The sequence below is a fragment of the Myxine glutinosa genome, chromosome 9 (assembly GCF_964187855.1).
Source record: "Myxine glutinosa chromosome 9, kmMyxGlut1.1, whole genome shotgun sequence".
NCBI lineage: Eukaryota > Metazoa > Chordata > Myxini > Myxiniformes > Myxinidae > Myxine > Myxine glutinosa.
Window position 1 is genome coordinate 115070089 of NC_136269.1, and position 14017 is coordinate 115084105.

General features: G+C 41.1%; 1 protein-coding gene across 2 annotated transcripts in view; it reads left to right on the top strand.

The window, feature by feature from the left end:
* The window catches only part of NRXN2 (neurexin 2), an 871230-nt gene extending 857654 nt beyond the window's left edge, over window positions 1–13576 (top strand). Inside the window, exons 20-21 of one of the 2 annotated variants that reach the window (XM_078784719.1) lie at window positions 789–867; window positions 12659–13576. In XM_078784719.1, the coding sequence (XP_078640845.1) occupies window positions 789–867; window positions 12659–13557 (978 nt within the window). In that variant the 3' untranslated portion in view covers window positions 13558–13576. The remainder of the gene's footprint in view (window positions 1–788; window positions 868–12658) is intronic. The other variant, XM_068128476.2, reaches the window with a different exon arrangement.
* Window positions 13577–14017: the final 441 nt, after the last annotated feature.

Consider the following 14017-nt stretch of genomic DNA (forward strand, 5'->3'; position numbering starts at 1 on the left):
CACAAAAACGTCAAATTCTCTGCTCGCACAGGTTTCTTGCAATGTCATCTGGATGCATATTCTTGATCCTAAGACCCAAAGCTTTGATTTTCTCCATGAGGACAAATGTTGTATCCCAAGAATGGAACACTTTTAGACCCTCTGCTGCTGGACTCATCATCAAAAGACGTGATCCACTAATCCCATAATGAAAAATTATGAAAGCACCAAATTCTGTTGTTTAAAAGTATTGCTGCATGAGCTATGATATTTTTGGAAATCATATTCCTCAAGAGTTTATTTTCATCATTCTTCTGTGTGATTGCCCAAGGCATTGCACGATCTTCATCAGCACAAACATAACTGACTGACCAAACCAACGTGTCACCAAATCCCTTTCCGGCCTACCAACTTGAAATTGATTACTGCTGCTTAGTGAACATAGTGTTGATGCCAAAGCTGGAATGCTGGGATGTCGGTGGTTCAAACCCGACTGAATCATATCGAAGATTTAAAAATGGTACATGCTGCTTCCCTGCCTGATGCACAGCATTTAAAAAGGGTAAAGTTCGGACACACAACTGTAGATTGGCATCCATAGTGCAAGCATGATGAGCCGAATGGCCTCTTGCTGCATTGAACCTTATAAGGGAACACCAAATTCAGCAAAAATAGCAATGAAGCAACATATGGATGCTTTGAGGTCATTGAACTATGGAAGGATATTGTGCAATAAAAGAAAGCAAATTTGAATAAAAAGAAATCTGAAGCTACATGTTTATGTGTAGAACATTTCTTCCTTTCTGCAGATCACCGATGACTTACTTGTGGCATCTGCAGAGTGTCCCACAGACGACGAGGACATCGAGGAATGTGAGCCCAACTCAGGTGGGCCCAACCCTGCTTGCACACTTCATCTTTTGTTTTCCCAATATGCCTGGCATTGCTGAATCTATCGTGGCATTTGTCCAATAACATTTGCTGAATGGATTAACAGCAATGTCACCTGCAACCCATCATTTGTCTGTGTCATTTAAAATATGCTTTAATTTATGCACACAATTTAAATGACACGGATAGATGTGTTTTCCATCCTGAGTTTTTTCAGTTGATGTCTGGTTTGCAGGTAAGGAGCAGTAGAATCGCAGTCTGTTTAGAAACCCTTTGCAAGTATTTCCTGCAAACATAATTTGTAGTGTAGTCGTGCTTTCTGGTTAAATAGTCCACCAGTCAGATTTGTCCTCCATCTTTTCCGAAACAAAATGGTTTAGATCCCTTAAGTGGTTGAATGTGTGTCCTATCCGTCACTAGCCCCTGAACTCTTCTTGTGGGCAACCTATTCAAATGAGTTCTTTGTTTTGGCATTCGTGGAATTATCAATTGGCTTCAGTGTGTGGATAAAATCATCCGAACCACCCCGACACCATTTCAAACCTTTCTACGATTCAGTCCAGGCAGGGTCACACTCCGCTAGTCAGGCAAAGAACACAGCCACTGCATGACCGAATCCCTTTTTATCCTTTGTCCTCATCTCTCCATGCTTTGCCGTTAGTTGGAACATGCTTTTTGAAACGTTTTTCTTTTGCATCCATTTCTTATTTCTACCTGACTTAACATTGATCTTTCTTCTTCCATTTACTATTTTCTAAACCTAAATGCAACTCAACTTCCCCGAGGCGCTCACCTTTACCTCTTGCTGGCTTTTCAGAATAATGTGACTTTCCAATTGTTTGTGCTGTATTAATATGAGCCTTACCTTCGCAGGGTTGAATTTTAAGTGAACCTAACGGGTGAAATGCATTCACTGTCCCCCTGGAGCGTGCAGGCTTCATCACAGCCAAACCGTGAATAAGTTGTTCAACTCTTTGCTCTTAAATGTCAAGTGCTTGACAGTAGAAAAAAATCTCTCCGTCCATCTGCGCTTCGACAATTTTGAGCTTTTGTCCAACATCCCATGAAGCTATTCGCACAACCTTAAAGCTTAGCTAGTTCGCAGCATGGCTCTTGCTTTGTCTCCTTGGGACTGCCTTCCACTGGGATGAAATATTTAGTTTGTGATTTTTCCATACAAGTATTCAGCCAGCATGTAATTTACATACTACTACAGTTCAGACGATTCAAATCAGAAATTTAGTGACATATTACCTTGACAATACAAATAATGTTTTGAATTTTAGCCACGATCACAGTTTTCCTTATTTCTATGGATGGATGTATTCGCAGTGAGACGCATGTTGCAGTTGTGGGTGGATAAACGTAGTCCCCTCAATCTGAATCAACAACCATGGTCTGATTGTAGAAAAAAACTTCCTTGCACTTCTCTTCTTCATCAACAGTCAGTTGGACCAGATACTTGTTTTCATTAGGCCTCTTTTAAAAGCCAATTCAAAATTTGAAGAGATTCTCCGGATACTTAAGGATCATGCTGCGAATGTAAAGCAACATATTCGATTCTCAATTTGCTTTAGCCCTCTCAGGTCCTTTCCAGGAAGGCAGGCTTTGCTTTGTTGTCTAACCTTGCTCTTGCATCCTCTTGTGTGACTGTGCTTCAATGTCTGCATTCTCAAGGTGATCTTCTGTAGCAATCCATTCCATGGCATGGAAAAAAAAACCTTTTCAAAGCTTACAATTGAAACCTGATGTTTATTTTCTTGAAATTTATTGAACAAATTGATCTCGATGCTATCGAAGTGCACCTTAACACAAAGTATTTTACAATTATTATGAGAACGTATGTGGAATGCTCTAAGTAAGTTGAATTTTGTTCATACAAAGTGTCAGACCACTGATGTGATTTGAAATGCAGGTGTTGGTAATCTAGGCAACAGCGATTATCTGAATTAAAATTTTATTAGCATCAAATTTTTAAAAAACATGAACCCATAGAGGTATTAAATTATTTATTTACAAATCATATAGCAATCCCAATATTATCTCTTTTAAAACTACCATATATTTATGTATTTTATATTAATTGTAGCATTTTAGAGTTTTATAGGTGTCGATACTATTTATTGTTTTGTAACTTTCCAGATTATTTCTTCAATATTTATATATTGCTGCAATATAATTCTCCAGCTTTATTTCTAAAGAGCTTTAAAAAAAACTTTTTTATTGCTATACAATTATGCACAACTTTTCCAGAAACTATCATATTACTTTCACAGAATTCGTATTCAGAGCATTGTATAGCTTTCTTATAAAACATGTGGGCATTCAAAATATTCTTGGAACAAGAAACAATAGTTCAAGAAAGACCAACGTTTGTTGGTTGTTTTTCAATATACGAGTAGACATAATTTTAAATAACAATGGTGGCTCATAGTCATGGCAGAGCTGCAGGGTGTTCATGACAAGTCGAGAACGTTTCTCAGCAAGAACCAATCCTGCCCAGATTGCCAAAATGTGCACACGTTCTCTTATGAATTTCAGCTGGTTTGATGTTATTTCATCACAAGTAACTTAATTACGTACTTTTGTCCACAGAACATGTGACTAGTTTGACCGCCATCTTGGTTTTACCCAGAATGCTTTGAGCAGCATTGATGGCACCACCTTGAAAAATTACTCAAACAAGGCAATTATCATCATACATTGAACTATAATTATTACTGCATGTTCTACTCTTTAGAAAGTCCATGTCACCTTTGAACAGTCCATGTAGCATTACATTTTATCCTTTTGGTGTTTAGTCAAATTGACTCCTTTTGATTTCTGCAAAAATCTGGGGATATTTCAGCTCATTAGGTGGCGTTATATATCAATCTGTCTTAATTGAGCACCGATCTGATTTATAAGATTTGTGGCTGTATAATTACGCACCATTCAAACGAGTTTCATTCACAAATACCCATCATATCGTGCTTGTCCAAGGGAAACGGTCCGTTGGAATATTTTAACAATTGTTTTACTGGCAATAATTATTGCATTTACATTGCTTGAATTAAATATCACTAGCAACGGTACCCGCCCTATGGGCGGGGCTTCAATTGGGAGGCCCAAATGAAAAGGCAAAATATCAGAAATTGAAGGCTTTTTTATTTTAAACGATTCATATGAACATCCGTTGAATCATATCACACGCAAATCATCAAAATCTAAACAGTATCTTTAGAATTTCAATAAAAGCCACATCACTGTTCATATCGGTAAATATTATTCCATCTTGTTTCAAATCGTGATCGATACACTATGATCATGATGATCGTGATCGTGAATCGTGATCGATAATCGTGTTCACAATCACTATGTCGTATGTACTCCAGATATGTGTACCAAATTCGCGATACGTGTAACTGTACCAAATCAACAGTTAAAAGGATTTTGGGCCAATAGCTGTTACGGCCTTGGCAAGATCGATGGAGACAGCGATCTGTTAGATCTGCTCCTCCTTCATGCCGAAGTGCAGATCCTCCTTCATGCCACATCCGATCGATGCAGCCGTGCAGCGATCGGTGCAGCCGTTTGTGTGGCACACGGTGCAGTGATCGGTGCAAACGTGGACTCCCACACTGCCACATTCTGCTGATACTTGCTCCCGCATGACGTTATTTTCCCGGGTGCCGCACAAACGACTGCACTGATGGAGATTTAACGGATGTTTATATAAATCGTTTAAAAGAAAAAAAGCCTTCAATTTCTGATATTTAGCCTTTTCATTTGGGCCTCCCAATTGAAGCCCCGCCCATAGGGCGGGTACCGTTGCTAGTCGTCACAATGAGAACAATGAACGTTATGCGAACGCGAATGTTATGCAGGAGTCCAAACCTGAGAATGCTGGAGACTAAAGCTGAAATTGGGAAAACTAAATAGCCTATTTTACTCCTGGAGATCCCATGATTATCCACCAAAAATATCTTTGCGATCGGTTCAGCAGTTTTTACGTTACCTTTGAACAAACAGACAGACAGACGGACGGACATTTGGTGAATTATAGTAAGACAAAGAATTCCAATTTCTTTATTCCCAAAATTTGTTCCAAATACTGATTCAATTGAGCTAACATTTATATATATATATATATATATATATATATATATATATATATATATATATGCTAAGCTCTGTCCAAGACTAAGCTCTGTCTAACACTAAGCTCTGTCTTTCTTTTTTTTGTTCATTTAAATAATTTCAACAATGTAATTTTTTTTTTTTGATATTTTTCCTACAAAATGCAATTTGTCTTAACATTTCACTTCAATTTCAATACAGTTTTACATAGATTTTTTGTGTGAAATTCTCTAAATACTGAATCAATCGAGCTAACATTAAAAGAAAAAAATGCAATACTAAGGTCTTTCTTCTTTTTGTTCATCTATCTATAATTCCAGCAATCTCTGTGTGTCTGTGTGTCTGTGTGTCTGTGTGTCTGTGTGTCTGTGTGTCTGTGTGTCTGTGTGTCTGTGTGTCTGTGTGTTTGTCTGTGACCGCTGTTTCTCGACAACCACGGGTCCGATATACTTGAAACTTGCCAGGTATATTGCTGGGGACCCGAGGATGTGCCTTTTCAAGGTTTGAAATTAATCGGACAAGTACTTACCGAGCTATGGCCAAAAAACGCTTCAACCAATCAGAGAGCAGCGAACTATCACGTGTGCCGAACCGTTAATGCAATGCAAGCGTTAATGCGTTAATGCAAGGCTTTTCTTTTTTTCCCTCTTCTCTTTCTACTTTTCCTTGCGATTAAATTGCAAACAGCCAAAATACGTTGGCGCTAATTGAATAATTGGCCATTAACACTAAAATAATCGTAACTGCGATATGCCAACTTCCGGACAGTGAAGCCTTCCCTGTTGTTGTTGTTTGCAGCAGCTGTTTGCAGCAAGGCAAGGCTTTTCTTTTTTTCCCTCTTCTCTTTCTACTTTGCCTTGCGATTAAATTGCAAACAGCCAAAATACGTTGGCGCTAATTGAATAATTGGGCATTATGTTTTACAACTAATAAAAACGAATTTGCGATTCATTCGCTTTCCTGCGCGTTTGTGTACGCGATGGCGATTTCTTTACCAAACTCCGGAAGCCGTTCGCTTTGGACCGAACCATTGCATGTAAATAGAGGGGGGGGGATTGTCACCACTCGCAAGCCGTTCGCTTTGGACCAAACCATTTCATGTAAATAGGGGGGGGGATATAATTTTAGATATATATATAGTACGGGCATGCCCTAGTCTATCTATAATTCCAGTAATCTCTGTTTGTACGTTTGTACGTTTGTCTGTGACCGCTGTTTCTCGACAACCACGGGTCCGATATACTTGAAACTTGCCAGGTATATTGCTGGGGACCCGAGGATGTGCCTTTTCAAGGTTTTAAATTAATCGGAGAAGTACTTACCGAGCTATGTCCAAAAAACGCTTCAACCAATCAGAGAGCAGCGAGCTATCACGTGTGCCGAACGTGGCGATCAGACTCTGCCTCGGACGGCACATTTGACAGCGTATTCATTTATTTCACGTTGGAAAACTATGTTGCCGTTAAACTATGTTTTAAAACGAATTCAAACTGCGATTAAATTAAAACGATTCATCGGAACTGCGATTTGCGAACTTCCGGACAGTGAAGACTTCACTTCCGGCAGCCAATCACAGAACGCTTTGTTGCGTAGGCGTGGCCGATGTGAGACGAGCGGAGCTGAGCGCGTTACGAGCTGACCGCCATTACGGTTCGTAATTCGTTTTCTTATGCGCATTATTTTTCCCAATTCAGTCAGAGCGAAGGGCGGAAGCGAAGAGCGTTGTTTTTTTTGTTTACGGGCGTACGGGCGGGGTAGAGCGTACGGGTAGCGTTTTTTTTTTTTTTTGGCAAGGAACGGGCACCCACGTACGGGCAATGCCCTAGTCTATCTATAATTCCAGTAATCTCTGTTTGTTTGTATGTTTGTACGTTTGTTTGTCTGTGACCGCTGTTTCTCGACAACCACGGGTCCGATATACTTTTAACTTGCCAGGTATATTGCTGGGGACCCGAGGATGTGCCTTTTCAAGGTTTCATATTAATCGGACAATTACTTACCGAGCTATGTCCAAAAAACGATTCAACCAATCAGAGAGCAGCGAACTATCGCGTGTGCCGAACGTGGCGGACACACTCTGCCTCGGATGGCACATTTGAGAGCGTATTCATTTATTTCACGTTTGCAAACTATGTTGGCGCTATGTTGGCGTTAAACTATGTTTTAAAACTAATAAAAACCATTTCATCTAAATAGAGGGGGGGGGGGGGATTGTCACTGTACTCGCAAGCCGTTCGCCGTTCGCTTTGGCGTTGCGAATGAACCAACACATTTCATGAACCAAACCATTTCATGTAAAGCGTTCGCCGTTCGCTTTGGCGTTGCGAATGGACCAAAACATTTCATGGACCAAACCATTTCATGTAAATAGAGGGGGGGATATAATTTTAGATATAGATATAGTACGGGCATGCCCTAGTCTATCTATAATTCCAGTAATCTCTGTGTGTGTGTCTGTGTGTGTGTCTGTGTGTGTGTCTGTGTGTATGCGACCGCTGTTTCTCGACAACTACCGGTCCGATATACTTGAAACTTGCCAGGTATATTGCTGGGGACCCGAGGATGTGCCTTTTCAAGGTTTTAAATTAATCGGACAAGTAGTTACCGAGCTATGGCGATTTCTTTACCAAACTCCGCAAGCCGTTCGCTTTGGACCAAACCATTTCATGTAAATAGAGGGGGGGGATTGTCACCGTACTCGCAAGCCGTTCGCTTTGGACCAAACCATTTCATGTAAATAGAGGGGGGGGGATATAATTTTAGATATATATATAGTACGGGCATGCCCTAGTCTATCTATAATTCCAGTAATCTCTGTATGTCTGTGTGTATGTCTGTGTGTCTGTGACCGCTGTTTCTCGACAACCACGGGTCCGATATACTTTAAACTTGCCAGGTATATTGCTGGGGACCTGAGGATGTGCCTTTTCAAGGTTTCATATTAATCGGAGAAGTAGTTACCGAGCTATGTCCAAAAAACGATTCAACCAATCAGAGAGCAGCGAGCTATCACGTGTGCCGAACGTGCCGAACAGACTCTGCCTCGGACGGCACATTTGAGAGCGTATTCATTTATTTCACGTTGGCAAACTATGTTGGCGTTAAACTATGTTTTAAAACGAATTAAAACTAATTTGCGATTCATCGTAACTGCGATATGCGACCTTCCGGACAGTCAAATGAGGACGTCACTTCCGGACTTACGGATAGTCATAGTGACGACGCACTGATGCTGAACGTGGCGAGTAGACGCTGCCTCGGACGGCACATTTGAGAGCGTATTCATTTATTTGACGTTGCAATCTGTGTTGATTGTTGTAAGGTACGATCGATTGTAGTACACGTTTATAATAACTCTGCCGATACAGGCCCGATTAACTGCAGCGCCATCCGAGCTGCGGCGTCGGGACGATACATTCATTGTACGGTCACATCACGCACTTACGGGCACGCCCATGGGCCCATGGGCACGCCCATGCATGCATGGGCGAAGACATTTTTTTTTTTTTTTTTGGCAAGGAACGGGCACCCACGTACGGGCACGTCCTAGTTTAAATAATTTCAACAATTTAATTGTTTTTTTGGGGGGGTTTTTTCCACTGCAAAATTCAATTTGTCTTCACATTTCACTTCAATTTTAAGAGTTTTACATATATTTTTTGTGTGCATTTCTCTAAATACTGATTCAATTGAGTTAATATATTTTTAATACATGCAACATTAAGCTCTTTCTTCTTTTTGCTCATTTAATTAATTTCAACAATTTAATTGTTTTTTGGGGGGGTTTTTTCACTGCAAAATTCAATTTGTCTTCACATTTCACTTCGATTTTAATAGAGTTTTACATAGATTTTTTTTGTGTGCAATGATCTCAAAATTCCATCAAAAGTTTAACATCTTGTTAAATTATCTTTTTCCAGAATTGAATTGGTGTTTTCTTCGATATATTACAAATTGTAGCAACACTACCAGTAAGTAGCTATAGGGCATTACATCAGAGAGCCGTGCGTTGCTACTCGAATCGCTGCGGTGCTTTTGAGGAATAGTCAGCAGGATGGAGTTAAAATGAAAACCATGATAACAGACACTGTGGATTCCTGACAGTGAGCGAATGATATCCGTAATGAGCACATGGTAGTTTTCACGTACTCAAGGCGGGCGGTCGGATCCTTGCAAAAAACAAAAATGTGACCTTGCAAAAACTGTGCCTTGAAATTGAGGAATTGCAATGGTCTCGGTTATTTTGCCAAAGCCAGCAACCAGAAGTGCATTGTGATGGAGAACCATCCACGCACGGATCAATTTTCAAACCTGACCATCGATATCCCGGTGGGCAATGGACTTGTGGGATAAGGGATCGGATTATTTTGATCTTGCCGTTGATCATGACTACATTGCTCAACCTGATATACCCCGCTCACTTTCCATTCCATTCACCTTATCCCTCAGCAACAACGACTCTGTAGACGACATTTTTTGACACCCACAGCCTTTTAAATAAAGGTATCTGATAATAACAATTACCGTAATAATAATTACCGTATATTAATTACCGTAATAATATCCGTAATAACAATTACCACTATCATATGGGATAAAATTTAAGTTAAGAATACTTTTACCCATACAAACATTATATAGCAATATCCGTAGACACAGCACTACTGCCTTCAAATATAACTAACAAATAATAGTTACTCAAATATATGTGAACAGATTATGAGAACAATACAATAGTTGAAAATGAAATAGTTTATTCCTGAGTAGTCGATAAATTACAGATCAAACTAATTTAGCAGAATTCCCTCTCTCTGAACTTAAATTATCTTGTATATTAGAGCACTCACTATACAGTGTCTTAGATGCATTGAACATCATAATACAATTTCTTGTAGCAAATAAATCAAGTGTTAATGCAGATTTAAACAGGCATGTTGAAGACATTGATGTATTAAATACCTAAATACAGAAGTAGCATCTTGAGCTGTGGCTGTTGGTGTGGCCTCCATTGTCTTCTGTGTTGTGCCAGGCATGCTGACAATCATAGCTCTGTGTTGTATCCTGCTGGCAACCTTTATATTTCATGTGCTTAGTCATTCCACTCAAGCGAATGTCTGCATTAATTTTTTTTAAATCACCACACGCATACTTGCACATAAACACACACAAACACACACACACACACACACACACACACACACACACATAAACACACACTCTTGAAAACACATACGCAACTCACACTCCACACAACAACAAACACATAAACACACACACACACACATAAACACACACACACACATAAACACTCTTGAAAACACAAACGCAACTCACACTCCACACAACAACACACATATAAACACACACACACACATAAACACACACACACACACATAAACACACACACACATAAACACACACACATAAACACACACCAGCACACACACATACACACACACACACACGCACACACACACACACACACTTGAAAACACATACGCAACTCACACTCCACACAACAACAAACACATAAACACACACACACACACATAAACACACACACACACATAAACACTCTTGAAAACACAAACGCAACTCACACTCCACACAACAACACACACATAAACACACACACACATACACACACACACACATAAACACACACACATAAACACACACCTGCACCAGCACACACACACACACACACACACACACATAAACACACACTCTTGAAAACACATACACAACTCACACTCCACACACCAACACACACACATACACACACACACACACACACCACACACACATTCTCACAAATACAGACACACACACAACTAACACACTCCACACACCACCACACACATACACACACACACCACGCACACAAACACACACTCCACACACACACAGGCACTCACACACCATCACACATTCACACACAAACAGAAACACACACTCGACATACACACATACACACACCACACATACATTTACACCACACACACATTCACACAAACACAGACTCACACACTCCACACCCACACAGGCACTCACACACTCTCACACACACAACACACATTCACACACACACACACACACACAACTCCCACACTCCTCACACCAGCACACACACATACACACACCACACACACTTCTCACAAACACAGACACACCACAGAAACATCTCACAAACACACACACACCACAGAAACATCTCACAAACACACACACACCACAGAAGAAACTTTTCACCAACACACACCACACACACACACACACACACACACACACACACACACACACACATGCCACATATGCACACACACACAACTCACACCCTCCTCACACCACAAACACATACACACACACACAAACACACACACACACACACACACCACAGATGCACACACACACACACCACACAACCATATATGCACTTGAACACCCCACCCCACACACACTTACATATACACACACCACACACCCATATACACTTACACACACCTCCCCCCCGCCCCCTCCCCCCACACACACCACAGATTCACATACACACACCACACACCCATATATGCACACGCCACCCTACACAAACTTACATATACACACACACCACACACACCACACACCCATATACACTTGCACACACCGCCCCCCCCCCCCCACCCCACCCCACACACACACACACACACTCACACCACACACTGTTTGATCACCATAATGTCCCCTTTTACCTTATCCGTACTTGCTGATACAGCTAGCGTGTGCTTTCCCTTGTGCCATCAACTGTGGAGAAAGAGATTACAGTACATTCGTCTCGCCCAGCCCATGCTGCACGCTTAATGCTCATTACATTAAAGTGCGCAATGTGAAGTTAATTCGAGTAATTTTCTCAAAATGAAATCTTGTGTGCCTTAATTGAGACTTTCGTAAAGACAGTTTTTGTTGAAAAAAAAAAATCCAAAGGAAGATTTTTGCTGGTATTGTCAAAGCATAATATTTTCCTAAGTGATGTTGCACAATTTTATAAAGCTGTTTACATAAAACATGAATCATTGAAAGCAACAAGATTATATATGTATGTATATATGTATAATCGAGTATGCATATTTTTTGTTTATATATATATATACATGTATATATATATGCATATTTATATATTTATTTATATCAGATATATATATATATATTTACCAGACGTTCTCATGCAACTTTCTTTTATTTATTTTTTTCTTCATGCAAAAATCATGAGGGCAATTTATTAATGTAAGTCAAATTAATTGTGTGGCTTATGCTCTTCTTCTCATTTTCTTTCCTTTACCAGTAACAATAATGTTTTGGATAAAGCACATCGCTGCACCCAGACAATTCAACTCATGTGTATTGCTTTGAATTGTAAAACCGTTACTTTGTAAATGCATCTTCAGCAGTTTCACTTTCAACTTTTCTTTTTGTGGCTTTCTGCTTATAAAGCAAGCTAGATATTTCATTTCTCCATTTTTCTTTTTTCACTACCTGCTGTGTTAAAAAAAACGTTTTCTTTCGTTTACTGTGCTTTGTGGTTTCTTTTCTTTTTTTTTCTTCCTGTTTGTCATTGCTATGAAATACTTTAATTTCCTTCTTATTCTAACTTTCTATCCTTAAGGGGTTTCTATCTTTTCTTCTTTCCTAGGAGGCGAACTAATTTACCCTGTAATCACCGAAGACCCTTTAGAAACCCCACCGCTAGCAACTCGCACACCTTTCATCCCCCCGCCCCCTACTTTCCGTCCGTACTTCACCGTCATCTCCACCACCAAAGATTCTCTGGCCCAGGCCCCCGGGGGGACCCCACCCTGCCTTTCGGATCAGGATGATGATGATTGCGCCGATGGTGCAATCGTCTCGGGCTTTGGCTCTGGCGAGACCTATGATTCTAGCCTCCCCCCGACAGACGATGAAGATTTTGATACCTCAGCAGTGCCCGGCCATGGCTCCAACAGCTTTGGGGGTGGTGCACGCAACCCAAAGCCTGAAAGGAAAACGTATAGGCCCAAGAAACGTCAGCCTGGTGCCACAAAAGGCCGAGACTCTTCCATAGCACCTGATCTCTTTGGCTCGTCAGTGACTCCAGAAATGGTGGTGCGCAACAAGTACCCAGCGGGAAACATGAAACCCAATCCTGACATAGTTCTGCTGCCTCTGCCCACAGGCTATGATGTAGACAACCCGAAGCTGCGCAAGGCCGCAATAACCTCGCCCGTGTTTCGTAATGTCCCCACAGCTAATCCAACTGATGCGGGAATGGGTCGCGGCCTGCCAGGTGCATCGGGCGTCGCACGCGAATCCAGCAGTACCACGGGGATGGTCGTGGGCATCATCGCCGCCGCAGCCCTCTGCATCCTCATCCTCCTCTACGCCATGTACAAATACCGCAACCGGGACGAGGGCTCGTACCACGTGGACGAGAGCCGTAATTACATCAGCAGCTCTGCCCAGACCAACGGCGTCGTTGTCAAAGAGAAGCAGGCAAACGGTTCAAAGGGTGCCGGTAAAGGCAAGAAGAATAAGGACAAGGAGTATTATGTGTAGCCAATGAGTGAAGGTTGAGAAGAGGTAGGGTTGTGCGCACAGGGGACATGCAAGTAACAGGTAAGGCTTGCATTAAATCCTCCAACACAGCTGCCTCATGCAAAGAACCAAAGTTTGCAGCAAAGCGATGTGGGAACGAAGCTGGAAATTGTGCAAACTCTATTATGCAGACCCAGTGGATTTGGCTTCAATGCACAAGCCAAGTAAACCTGACTTTGTCTTTTCTCCACGGAAAACTCCGACCAATCGCATTTCTCAACGTCCCGGTTTGAAACACCACGTCAAGCCGATAGGTTATTCCCACCCATTACTTGTGTTTGTTTACTGCTCAGGCATGTAACCCTAACACCATTAAGCCACAACACCAAGAGAACATTGTACAGAGACAGAATAAGAAAATCTATAAATGTTATAGTGTTGTTTCTCAGTAATGTAACGTGTTGTTTGCATTGCTGTGTGT